The 13,610-nt window shown below is 42.6% G+C and overlaps 1 protein-coding gene across 1 annotated transcript; it reads left to right on the top strand.

The window, feature by feature from the left end:
- Window positions 1–6,962: 6,962 nt before the first annotated feature.
- Window positions 6,963–10,130, top strand: klhl38b (kelch-like family member 38b). Its single transcript, XM_071925493.2, has 4 exons — window positions 6,963–8,182; window positions 8,637–8,778; window positions 8,986–9,091; window positions 9,476–10,130. The coding sequence occupies exons 1-4, from the start codon at window positions 6,963–6,965 to the stop codon at window positions 9,763–9,765; spliced, it is 1,758 nt and encodes a 585-aa protein (XP_071781594.2). The 3' UTR covers window positions 9,766–10,130.
- Window positions 10,131–13,610: the final 3,480 nt, after the last annotated feature.

The raw sequence follows: 13,610 nt of genomic DNA, 5'->3' as shown, positions 1-13,610 counted from the left end.
CTATGGGAGATAAAAAAAAAGTATGATGAGGTCACTATAAACTCACTTTTGAGTGCAAGTCCCTATAGGAATATTACATTTTTCTGCTGTCTGCATTGGGTTGTACTTATCACATGTGTTTTTCAGCAGTTTTTGTGCAGGATTGTTGTCTATATACCCCCCCCCCCCCCCCCCAACAAACCCATTCATTTGGTCCGTTTTGAAACCTAAAATTTTCGCTCTCTGTCCCTGTATCCCCATGTCCATCCATTTCCCTGCCTGCCTGCCTGTCTGTCTACCAGGCTACAGAAGCAGAGGAGAGTCACACAGGCCTTTAAAGACCAACCAGTCATTTCACCTCCAGAAAACCTCCCAATGTGCTCTTTCTCTCTCTCTCTCTCTCTCTCGCTTCTCTCTTTCCCTCTCTCTCTGCAGCGCTTTCCTCTCTCTGTGTGTCTCCGTCTCTTCATCTCTCTCTCTCTCTCTCTCTTTGTATCTGGACCGTCTCTCATGGCTTCTCTCTTTCTCTCTCTATATATTTCTATCTCGCTCCCTTTCCTGCCTCGCTCTCTCTTTTCTGTACCACTGGTAACACCTGGCTGGCTGCTGAGGGCTGACACTTTAAAGACATTGGCCTCAGCTTCTGCTGCAGGTGGAATATCAATACCAGCTACACACACACACACACACACATACACAGAAACTCGCACACACTCACGCCTCCCTCCTACACACATGCAAGGAATACATATAGCATATGTGAAGGCACACACACAACATCCATGAACACACACACATATGCAGACATGCACACACACACAGGGAACCAGGGAACCAGTGCAGCTGACTATCACAGTCAACATGTCTGCCATGTTCCACAGAGGCGATGATTGAATGACCTCCATACTAACAGCTGAATAGTGAAGACACCATGGGAGAGGCTAGTGGAGGGCACAATGAGTAAACAAAGCATCATACACACACAACCATATACACACACACACACACCTTGCATGTTCTTTTTTTTTTTTTTGCTACAAAGCACTTTTTTGTTTCCAAATAGCATGTGCAGTGTGTGTTAGTTACATCAGAAGAATTTTAAGCAGCTAACAGTAAGCCCTCTAAGACCTCATCCCCGCTTGAGCATGTGCGTGTATGCACACACACACACACACACACACACACACACACACACGCAGACACACCAGCCATTCCCACCCTACCTCAACCCATCTTACCCCACCCTCTCCCTCTCTCCCTCTCTCTCTCTCTCTCTCTCTCTCTCTCTCTCTGTCTCTCTCTCTCCCTCTCTCTCTCTCTTTCTCTCTCTCTCTCTCTCTCTCTGTTGATTTGAGCATGGATGTCTGTCCATCAAAGCTAGATTACAGTTCTCAGCGCTGCTTGGCATGGATCTCTTTGTGCTTGGCCTGGGAGTAACACCCCATGGCAGCATCGACTGAAGAGGATATCAGATGATTCGCACCGACTGTTTCAATTGTTTTGGCTATCTGTGTCAGAGTAAACGGCCATTTCCCATTTCAAACACCATGTGCATATTTGCTGTTGTAAATACCTGTTAGACCATATCGGAACGGATTAATAGATTCATTTGTTTCTTTGTATGTTTTGTAGTAGCTGCCTATAAATAGCTGCTGGAGAAACAATTCTTATTTCACCTGTGTATGCATCTATTGTGTTTTTTTTTCACAGAGTGTAGCCTTGATAGCTTGTTGGAAGTCACAGGGGACAAAGTCAGCTTTTTACCACTCTGAAATTTGCATAACGTTGGCCTGACACCTAGTGGATACAATGACCATGTACTGTGTCTTAGTGAGACACTGAAAATTATATTCAATTCTTAATCTCCAGTTGTTTTCTATGCAATCAACAAGCCCATACTTTGATTCATTTGTAATCCATATACAACATAAATGCTGACTTTGCTTGAAGACCCTCTATGTGCACTCATGTTGTGCATGCGCTCTATCTAGTGCAAAAATCAACAGTATGCCAGTGTTTCTATAAGTCCACACCCATCAGAGTTAATTAAACAATCTATGAGCAGACAAACCACTCTGCAATCAACACCTTTCACCTTTCACTTATTAACACTGCTAAATTTGCTGTGCAGAAAATAGGCCATGTCATCTTTAGCCGCTTTTCTACAACTGGACTAAGAAATTTTAGAGACAGGCTCAGCTTCGAGTGTTTCTAACCACTGGATCGAAAGCACGGTTTGTTTATTTGACACTAACCTGGGTAGGCTTTAATTTGACACTATATAGCTCAGCTAACAATCCATCTCTGGTAGCAATGTGACACAATCTTTTTCATTCATGACAAAATCAGTGGTGCAGATAACAAGTAAGCCCTGGCTAGTCCTGTTTGACTCTAGGCCAGTTGGGGCCGTACGTCTCTGTGGGCTCAGTCAAGCGCAGAATCGGCGCCCCAGTGCCAGGGCGCACTCTCTAAACAGAGACGACAAAGTGACACACCAGTAAACTTCAGGCCGAGCCAAAGACTTATCATAGAGCAACGAGGATGAGATTCAGGGAGAAAAAAAACCCACTCAATGTCATAAATAATCTAGATAGGGCACCTTATTGCTTTTTAACTCTTTTCCTTGATGGACTGTGGAATAGCATTAACACAAAGGGTCTGATTCACTTTGAAATTGATAAAAAAAAAAACCCACACGGCCTTAATTGAGCAGACACAGATGAAAGCGAATCATTCGTTTCAGGGCTGAATGCTCCCCTTTTCTCTGTTTATGGCAAATATTATCTTTGTTTTCTTGGCAATGAGGGCCCACTGAGGCTTTTTGCCTTCACAGCATGTAGGCTTTTAAAGAATTTTAATATTGGCCATAATTTAAGGTCAACAGTGGTATAATTGAGGGCTCCATGCAAAACAAAATATTATATGCAGTCATGAGCTGAGCGGTCTTGCACAAGAAAATAGGTTCAGTGTAAACTGACTGTCCGTGTTGCTTTCAAATAGTCTTTTATGTGACCAAGGAGAGCTGTCTGCCCTTCAAATTGAATTTCTTGTGTCTTCGCACACCACCTGCACACACACCCGCACACACACACACACACACACACACACACATACACACACACATACACATACACAATACTAATCAGTGGGATCTAAATCCCCTGGGTATAGGCTCTATTAGACCATGTGCTTATGAGAAGATAATCATTTGGTGATATGAAGACACAGTCCCAGGGGGTGGGTGGCAACAGTAATGCTGCTGCATGAAAATGCTCTGCTCCAAATAGTGTGTCAAAGCCTTAAGATTTAATATATATAAATATATGTTGTTGCCCAAGGCAGACAATAATGAGTCTTTTTCGCCAAGGTGAAGGAACAGTGATAGCAGACAATGTGTCTAATTTTGAAGGATGCAATCACAGCTACACTTTGAATATGAGCAGAAAGTGTGGGTAATAAAATGACAAGCCATTCCCCTGGGCAAACAACAAGTTCACATGGGTTAGGCTTTGTCCTTGACTGTAAAGATCTATAATTACAGATGTCCTTTTATTGTCAGTATCCTGCAGAAACTTTATATATCCAATTTTACCATTTTCTTTTCTTGTAATTTACAGCCAACATTGTCCAACATTTTGTAGAAAACTGTTTGTGACGTTAGGGTCAAGCCAAACTGTTGACTATGTTTTATGAAATCCCAACCATTGACCATACATTGCAAAATATCAACAATACATGGGTGTTAATGAGAAGATCAACCAGTTTTTTCGTAATTGCTGAGTTGACTTTTTCCAACTGCAGTAGACATTGTCTGTAGACATGAACACTAGATGGTGCTGTTTAGTTTGGAGTATTTGCTGGATGGAAGCAGGCCTGGTTCCATAGTGTTACATATGGGAATGTTGCAGTTTCGCTCAGTATCGCACCTCCAGAGTTTTCAGCCCTTATTATTGTGAGACATTTGTACCCCTCAGCATGGCTTTGGGCAATTTAAAGGGCTTCTGTGCTTGTATGTGCTGCATTGTATCCCACAAACTACAGCTGCCATATACTGTACACTGTCTTAGTTGGATAGTAAGCACAAGTAGCTCAGGGACTATGCTTGTGATTTTGTTGTGCAGTCTGCACTGGATGAAAGCACTGGGCACAGACATTGATTGCTGCAATGATTCCACTGGCTGAACTTAGTGGTCTGGTAGCTCAAGTAAGCTATTCAAGTCCGACTTGCCAAGCTCTGTAAACAATCATGAATACAACAAAACCATTATCACATTTGGAACTATAATCATGACTGGAAATCGAATGCATATAGTCCACAGCTGCTTTTGTGGACCTACATTTTTCAAACAATCCAACAAGCGTTGCATTAATCATATTGCCACCTTCTGGAATCTCCTCCTGTTACTAGAGAATAGGCTATTTCTGTTGCAGGGAGCACTAACACACAAAACAGGTAGCCACATGCATTTATTGTTGGTCTACAATTAAATGTGAATAGAACATATTTTATTCCACTAAACAGATGAATACTCTCCGAGCCTGTGTAACACTGCATAAACATATAGCAGTCCATCATATAAACACAATAAAAACATTTCATTTTTTCCCCTAGGCCCAAGGATGCCTTGCGAGCCTTCGGCCGATGAGATATAAATGTAAACATGATTGACTGGACTCACAATGATGAGCTATAGTAAAGATTTATTAGTAATATGAATATTATAATGGTTTGTTGTCGTGGCCAGTGTGTTCTACATCCAGTTGTTCCTTTTCCTCGTGTCCAGACATCCTCATATCTCTGTGTTTATGTTTCCTCCACAGTAACCTGATCCTGTTTTCTATCCATGTGTTCAACAGGCCAGCCAGCCAGTGTGAGCAGCCAATAAAATGACTGTTATCAAGTATCAGTGCTGTTTTTACTCCTATAATCACGCTAGAGCATGTGGCTGAGGGAGAGAGAGTGAAAACAGAGAGGTGGGGGAGTAAAATGAGAATGCAAAAACAGAATGGGAGAAAAAGTGAGTAAATAAGAATATGAGAGGAAGAAGGAGACAGAGAGACAGAGGGAGGTGGATGGAAAGATAGAGATTGAGTGATAGAGGCAGACAGATACTGAGAAAGCATTCAGAGTCACATGTGAGTCTGCTGCGGTGTTGCCAAAGAGAGGCCCTATTTTTAGGGCAGGAATGTACACAGAGGCCTCGTGGAAGGAGACCATAACAACAAACAGCGCGCCGCCTGCTCCTACAAAGAGACGGCCCCCTTTGGAACACACAGTCACACAGCATCAACGCGAGAGACGAGAGGGAAAAGGTACAGGAAAATGTCAAGTCGTCACATTTTCTGCTGAGATTTTGCTGCGAATACAGAGTAGGACACCTGGAAAACATATACAGAAGAGAGAGAAAGAGGAACAAGGTAAGAGATGTATTGCAACCTTGCACACACACATACAATCATCAGTGGTGTTGTTCTGTCCAATGCCTGATGTTGGCATGGCTTTGAACTAATTTGATGTAGATGGAAAAAAGCTTTACCTGTTTTTATACTTAGTTTACATGCTGACAACAATATTTTATAGCATTACCAGTCATCTGTAAAAGTTGTGATTTTGTAGTATTCGTATGTTCATTCATGCATTTGCGGTATTTTGTCATGCAACACACTGGCACATCATATGTAATCTATACCATGGGTGAAAAATAAAAGCTTCTCAAGGCTTGCAGTTGCATTCATCCAGTTTGAAAGCAAAAAAAAAAAAGCAGTTTTGAGGCTCATAAAACACCACCACACAGCAGAAGCACACTGGTCCCATGACAATGACACACCGGCAACAGAAATAGTTATGCAGGTGTTTCTACAGTGATCCGCTTAGGCTCTGGAAAGTCATGGAGTCTCTTGGGTGATCAGACAGACGCAGGCCCTATTCATAAAATATCTCAGAGTAGCAGTGCTGAACCGGGCCCAAATGCCTTCAGTTTCCAAGAAAAGGAGTGCTGATCTAGGATCGGGACATATGACAATGTTGATTTCACTAGTAGGCCTATAAACTGAACTGGATTAAAATCAACACGGTTGTAAGACAGTAACAAAGACATAGAATCCCTGATTTTGGGTAAAGTCTACCTGTATGCTGAAGTTTATGGTAAATGACACAGTAAAGCGTCCCTTGTACTGAAACTAATTCCACCAGCCTGGCAATAAAAGGCACTTTGGGCGTCTGACTAATGACTCCAGATTAGCATTCTTATTCTTAGAAGTCTCAACAAAAACATTCCTCTTCCTTATCCCCCTGTGAGTCAAAGTAATGTTTTATGCTCATGGTCATAGTCCTAATCAGTATGAGTAATCATTATTCTAAGATGCTTTATGAATGTTGGCCCTGGCCTTGTATAGATAACAGCTTGGGTCTTGTTTACCAAAATCATTCTAATGCTAAGCTCATCTTTATTCATTGGCATACAAAGGACCAAACATAATCTTAAGTCTGAGACACTTTTGGGAAGTCAGCCCCCAGTTTACATGCACTAAAGCTGCTGCTGCCACTATTCAAGGGCACACTAATTTGACGGCTGCCATCATTAGACAAAGTGGCCACTAGCCTCTAGCAAGCCCTGGAATGGCAGCTGATCTGTCACCTCTCTGATAAGTATGCAATCACATAACCAACAGGCTTGAATTCAAAATTATGTGGTGGAATAGGTGAATGCTATGACAATTTGATGGAGGTCACAGCTTAGAACTCATCATCTCCTAAAGATATGTTCTCATCTGTTCTTTTGGTTGATATTGCTGATGGTTCATAGTACTATACTGTTGAAAACAACAGCAGAAACAAAAGTCTGTAAACCTGATGAAGTCACAGAATAACAGAATATAATCATCAGTGATACATTTACACTAGCTGCTGTTGACCAATGAACCCAACAGATCTTAATAACCAAGTACTTGACTATAATACCATGATCTCTCTCCTCTGCAGCATGGACCGACCAGCAGTCGAGGTCTTCCACTACAAAGACAAGGAGCAGTCCTCCAATCTCCTCCTGCAACTCAACAGACTGAGGCAGGAGAACATTCTGACCGATGTGTTGCTGTGTTCAGACAACACAGAGATCCCATGCCATCGCAATGTCCTGGTGTCCAGCAGCCCCTACTTCAGAGCCATGTTCTGCAACAACTTTGTGGAGAGGCAACAGTCCAAGATCGACTTGAAGGGCGTCACATCAGCCATTCTGAGCAGTATCGTCGACTATGTTTACACGGGACTCATCAGTATCAGCGTGGAGATCGTGCTGCCTCTGATGCAGGCGGCATCCATGCTGCAATATGGCCGCCTTTTCGAGGCCTGCTCGACATTCCTTCAGGAGCAGTTGAGCCCAGACAACTGCTTGAGCATGATAAGACTCTCTGAGATCCTGAATTGTAACAGTTTGAGGGACAAGGCCAAGGAGATGGCCATGAAGAGCTTCTCCGATGTGTCAGCGTCCGAGGATCTGTGTGAGCTCTCCTTGCCGGAGCTCATGGGATACCTGGAAGATGATAGTCTTTGTGCAGAGGAAGAGCAGGTCTTCGAGACGCTTGTTGCTTGGATCCACCACGATCCTTTATCCAGGCGTGGCGCCATCAGTGACCTTTTCAAGAAAGTTCGTCTTCGCCACATCCACCCCACCTACCTCTTCCAGTTCATCGCCAACGACCCTCTGATCCAGTCCTCCACCCTCTGCACTGAGCTCATTGAATCCGTCCGACGCCTCATGTTCTCTGTCAGCACCAAATGCATTGGCGACACAGCGGTTGACTTCAAACCTCTCTGGGTTGCGCCGAAGCGCTACACCTACCGTGAGGCGTTGGTGGTCGTGGGAGGGAGGAAGAACAACGAGCAGACCTCGAGGGAGGCCCTGCTCTTTGATGAGAAGAGCCAGAAGTGGCAGTGGCTAGCCAAGCTGCCCATCCGTCTGTACAAAGCCTCCTACGTCTGTCTCCACAGTGTCCTCTACGTTCTCGGAGGCCTGACCACAAACACCAAGTACAGCCAGGTCAGCACGACTGTCTACACCCTCTCCCTCAAGACCAACCAGTGGCGGACGGCAGAGCCCATGCTGGAGCCACGCTTTGCCCACCAGAGCGTCTCCTACCTCCACTTTATCTTTGTCCTGGGTGGCATCGGGCCTGACAGACAGGTGTGTGACAGTGTGGAAAGGTGAGATGGAATTCTATAAGATCAAACTGATCTTTATTATGTCCCAGAGGGAAAATCGGTTGGCAACAGCCTTGATAATATGCTAAAAACACATATAGCAGACAACTATCCCAATGGCATTTACACTGAATGTACAAAATATTTGGGACACTTATTCTTTTCATGAAGTAGACTGATGAGGTGAATCCAGGTAATAAGACATTATCCCTTATTGATTTCCCTTATTAAATCACAAAGGAGGAGATGTAGAGAAGCAGACGAATTAGAGAGGGATTTTTAAGCTTTGAGACAATCAAGATGTGGATTGTGCAAAAGGGGCTCAATATCAGGAAGATGTATCTAATATTCTGTACATCCAGTGTATTTCCCAGGGGAAATTCATCTGTTGTAGAACATTGAAACATTGAAACATTGAAATAGATAATAATACATATTATCTAAATAACACTAACAGGTACAACAGTATGTTCAACCAATGGGAGTCTATGGCGCCCATGCCTGAGGCTGTGCTGCATCCAGCAGTGGCTGCTACTGACCAGAGGATCTATATGTTTGGAGGAGAAGATGCCATGCAGAACCCAGTCAGAATGATACAGGTAAAATACAACGTGCTTCAGCCATCCATCCATCCATCTATCCATCCATCCATCCATCCATCCATCCATCCATCCATGCATCCATCCATCCATCCATCCATGCATCCATCCATCCATCCATCCATCCATGTACTCACTCAATCTATGTTCCTTGGCTTTCTTCTCTCTCTCTCTCTCTCTCTCTCTCTCTCTCTCTCTCTGCTGTAGATATATCACATTGCCAGGAACCTGTGGTCTAAGATGGAGAACAGGACAGTGAAGAACGTGTCTGCTCCCGCTGCTGTCCTCGATGACAAAATCTACATCATTGGAGGTGAGGTGAACCATTATGACAGTAGGGTTCATTGTACAACAGGAGAAATCAAGTCATGTAATTGAATCATCTGCATGTCTATATGTGTGGACACACAGGCATTTGAACTTTGTGAGAGAAAAACAAGCCATCCATCAGTGTGTTGTAGCCTACACTGTATAGTCAACCAACCCACTGTCTCAACATCAGTTAATAATAATTTTGTTAAATGGGCAAAAGGTAGCATTTTAATATCAATAAAGTAAACAAGACCAACGATATATAAATGTTTAAAAACGCCACATATCGCACCTTTAACAAGAACTTCTCAATACATAGAGAAAGAAAATTTTGAAAAATGAACCATATTCAATCATATTTTCATTTCTTCTTTCCCTGTCACAGGATACACCAGGAGAATGATCGCGTATGACACCAAGGCCAACCGCTTCATCAAGTGTGCCAACCTAAAGGAGAGGAGGATGCACCATTCTGCCACCATGCTCAATAACAAACTCTACGTCACCGGAGGTCGTTACGTCAACGGCCATGACGCCATCGAGGACTCAGACAATTTCGAGTGCTACGACCCAAAGACAGACACGTGGACATCCAAGGGAACTCTGCCGTATAAACTGTTTGACCACGGCTCCCTGAGTCTGACGTGTGTCTCACAGACATGGGCAAAATCATAGTCGATTAGCATATCAAAAAGTTGGAGAAAAACATGATTTAACTTATTGCTGCTAATGGATGAAGACCTTGTAACTCCAGTTTTGGTGTTTACTTTTTTACATGTGGGTTAAAAATGTACTTCAGGATCCACTCATAGCTTTATGGTCTTTGTTCATAACTCATGGCATCAAGAATGAAAGGCTGTCGATCTGAAAATGAGGCTTCTCCAAATACCTGAAAAATTATAATATTCATATACAGGTGTGGTGTTTTTGATGCTGTTTTTGTTTACATCAAAACCTATGAAAGCAGTTGAGCCTGCCACACGGTGCCAAACACATTCTGAACCTGTCTAACTTCTCACAGGATGAAAGTCCTATTTTCAGCCTGCTCTAGATCATGAGATTTCACTTGTCACATTTAAATCCCGCGGCTGTGTATTGTTTGGTCTGAGTTGAAGCTATTCTCAGCTGTTTAGCTACAGGTCAGAACCTGTTGCTGCTGCTAGTGAACTTTTGGGTCACTGTCTGCTGCTTTTGTACCAATGTAATAATGATGAATTTATTGTCATAACCTTGTCCCCAAGTATTTCATGCAGTGGTAATAGCGTACTATTGATGTGTTCAAAACACGTCATGTTAACAAATGCAGAGTTATAAGGTTTAGGTTCTGCACACTTCAATTTCTTACTTGCAGTTTAACAAACTAGTAGTGAAACATTGTAAATGGTCAATATCAAAGTTTACAGTTTTTACGTTGTTTTTTTTCTCGCAGCCCTGGCCCTATTACACTGCCATACTATTATGTACAGCATAGTGCAGTACATCATCATATATATCTTAATAGATTATGCATGTGAATGGAATTGCAAGTTAACTATAATTGTAAAAGCGTGTGTGCCAGCATGATTCATTCAACATTTATCTAAAACATTCCTTAATTTTGTTGTATGATGCTAATGAGTCAGTTTCAAACTTTTATCACTTATTTCATAAATACAGGGGGGGAAATAGATAAGAACAACAATAAGAGTGTGTGCATGTTAAGTTGCCACTTTATGCCTTCATTTGAAGGGTGATTTATTTTTGTTGGATATATGAAAGATTAGTTTTTACATTTTTTAAAATTGTTTATTGATGTTTTTGTACTGTTATTTCTGGTTTGAGTTTTCAGTATTGCTGACATATACTGTTTTTTTTTAACATCAACATCATCAATAAAAAGTCTAACCTTCTTAGTAGCCTATGCTCTCTCTGTCCTATCTATCCATCTATCTATCTATCTATCTATCTATCTATCTATCTATCTATCTATCTATCTATCTATCAATCAATGCTTGGTCAGTTGACACCAGATGCAGTGTGAGCAGCACATGTATCCTGCGTCTCTCATCCGTCTATATGTCATCGGTCACGCTCCTGTCCGCACACGAGTTGTACATGCCCAGACTGGTTCCTGGGATCTGCACAGGGAGGGGAACACAGAAGATATGACAGAAAAGCTATCCATTTACAGAGGATGGGCAGCATATACACTATCCAGCAGCAACATGTCGAAACAGCTTGCCCCCGTTGCTTTGCGTCCACCTGTTGTAGCTCCAAATCATGGCTGAAATAAGACCCGTGGGTGACCTAAGAGCATTACAGCTTGGCTAAGATGAGTTTTTTATGTCTGTTTCTGCTCTTCTAGAAAGTACACAGCAGAGAGTGATAGGGAAAATGGGAGAGTAACATGTGACAAAGGGTGCAAGCCAGATTTTAGACTCACAGTGTAGCCAGCAGGTGGCACATGCACTGGCCAAAACATCCCACTTATCATTTATATGAAGAACTTCGTCAAGCACAAGTATGAAAAAGATTCTGAAGTTGGAGATTGTTTGGAAAATGAGCAATAATATTAATATAAAGAGATGCTGGTACTCATCACTGTAAAGAGCTACGTACACAACCTCCTTTCAAATGAGTGTAGTGCTTGATTACGTAATTTCACCCATCAATGACTTTCAGAGACCAGTGTCAGCTATTTCATATGGAGTAAACATAATGTGACCATGGGACTCTTCGTTGAAACCTAAAAAAGTCACTGGGTCAAATGTTGCTCCTAGTTGTGCTTACAGCCAGCAAATGGAGTGTGGGGGACAGTGGGTGGAGTGGGTGAAAAAAGACTGGGGGGGGGGGGAGGCGGGGGGCACTGGAAAAACTACAGGTGATCCGGTGTTATTTTGAGAAACAAACAAGAGGGCGAGTGTTACACCACGTGAAGCATGTGGCCCAGTGCGTTGCTGTGCTGGTTGGCTGTGAGAAGACTAGACATACACACACACACAAAACAGGGACAGAGAGAGAGAGAGAGAGAGAGAGAGAGAGAGAGAGAGAGAGAGAGAGAGAGAGACACACACAGAGAGAGAGAGAGAGAGAGAGAGAGAGAGAGAGGGGGGGGGGGGGTGTTCAAGTTGACAAGTTTCACAACAGAGAATCTGAGCGAGTGATGAAACTCATCCACGAGGAACAGCAACAGGTGTATATGTGTGCGAGTGTGTGTGTGTGTGTGTGAGAGAGAGAGTGTGTGTTTGTGTGATTATGGTTTTTGGGGGGTCAAGTAGGACTGAGCAGCTGTCACGTCTGACTATCACAACATCACAACAAAAACAGGGACGGAGAGAGAGAGAGAGAGAGAGAGAGAGAGAGAGAGAGAGCGAGAGGGATGTGACATTTTTCATATTGATTCACTAACAACCTTTTAAATCTTTTTGATTTGATGTCTCTTCTGTTAAAAGTGTCTTGGTGATGAGTCTCTGTGATGTTTACGTATTTCATATTGGAAACATGAACACACACTCTCAAGTTGTTTGTATTGTTCTAATTCAGGGACTTTTTCATCCAGAAATGCTACTGACTTAGCACTTTTTGCTAAAGACAGAGAGATAAAACATATGAGTGCTTACCTTTTTATTATGCATAGCACCAGAGGAACTTGCAGGAAACCACTTAGACAGCAGTGTCAGCTATCAACAGACATGAAAAATTTCCCACCTGAAACTAATAAAGTGACCCTCTTTAGCTTCCCTGCTGCCCAGACCAACACTAAACAGCTGTACCATGTGATTTGTGATTCATTGAATTAACTGAACATAAACTGTTTTGAGCCTTAGGTCATATCGCCTCCTACTCAGTCAGTCAGTCATCAACTGACCAAGCACTTGTTGGGACTTTCCAAGTCATGTTTTAGTTTGGCCTACTCTAGAAATAGATTTAAAAAGACTCCAGGGAACCACAACGCCATACAAACTACCATCTAATCCTGCAGTTCACACAACAATACATTTTTAGTCCAAAATATGTAGTGTTCATATACTTTTTACATACTGGGGTACATGTGGGGACCTGTTTGGAAAATCTTGCGGGACTAATGCAGAATAGATGCAGAGTGGGATAACTTCTATAAAGTCACAACCAATACACTCAATCAGACTTCATCTGCACTATGTACCTTCATGTATTCTCATGTGATGCCTTGTTGACATTCTCTAACATGCAGCGTGTGAATGCCCTTTGACCTTTTGCATATATTAAGGCAATCCATAAGACTCTCAGACATGAAGCAGCAAATGCACCTGTTCTTCAGCAATGCAGGTCCTGTAACGGCTAGTGAACTAGTGATGTGCAGTTTGTTCATTTTGAGCTCATTGTTTCAGTGAATTGAATGATTTCCCCCATTTGACTGACTGGCTAAATAGGTCATTGTGAGAATACAGATGTCATACCCGCTGAGCACGGCTAGAGGCCACCATACAGGCAATCATTGCTTGAAACCGAACTAAGCTCAGTCACTTTTGATTGGTGAGAACCTTGTAGATTTGTAGATT

The sequence above is a fragment of the Centroberyx gerrardi genome, chromosome 12 (assembly GCF_048128805.1).
Source record: "Centroberyx gerrardi isolate f3 chromosome 12, fCenGer3.hap1.cur.20231027, whole genome shotgun sequence".
Taxonomy (NCBI): domain Eukaryota; kingdom Metazoa; phylum Chordata; class Actinopteri; order Beryciformes; family Berycidae; genus Centroberyx; species Centroberyx gerrardi.
Note: the sequence above shows the minus strand (reverse complement) of the source record. Positions and strands in the feature narration are given on the sequence as shown.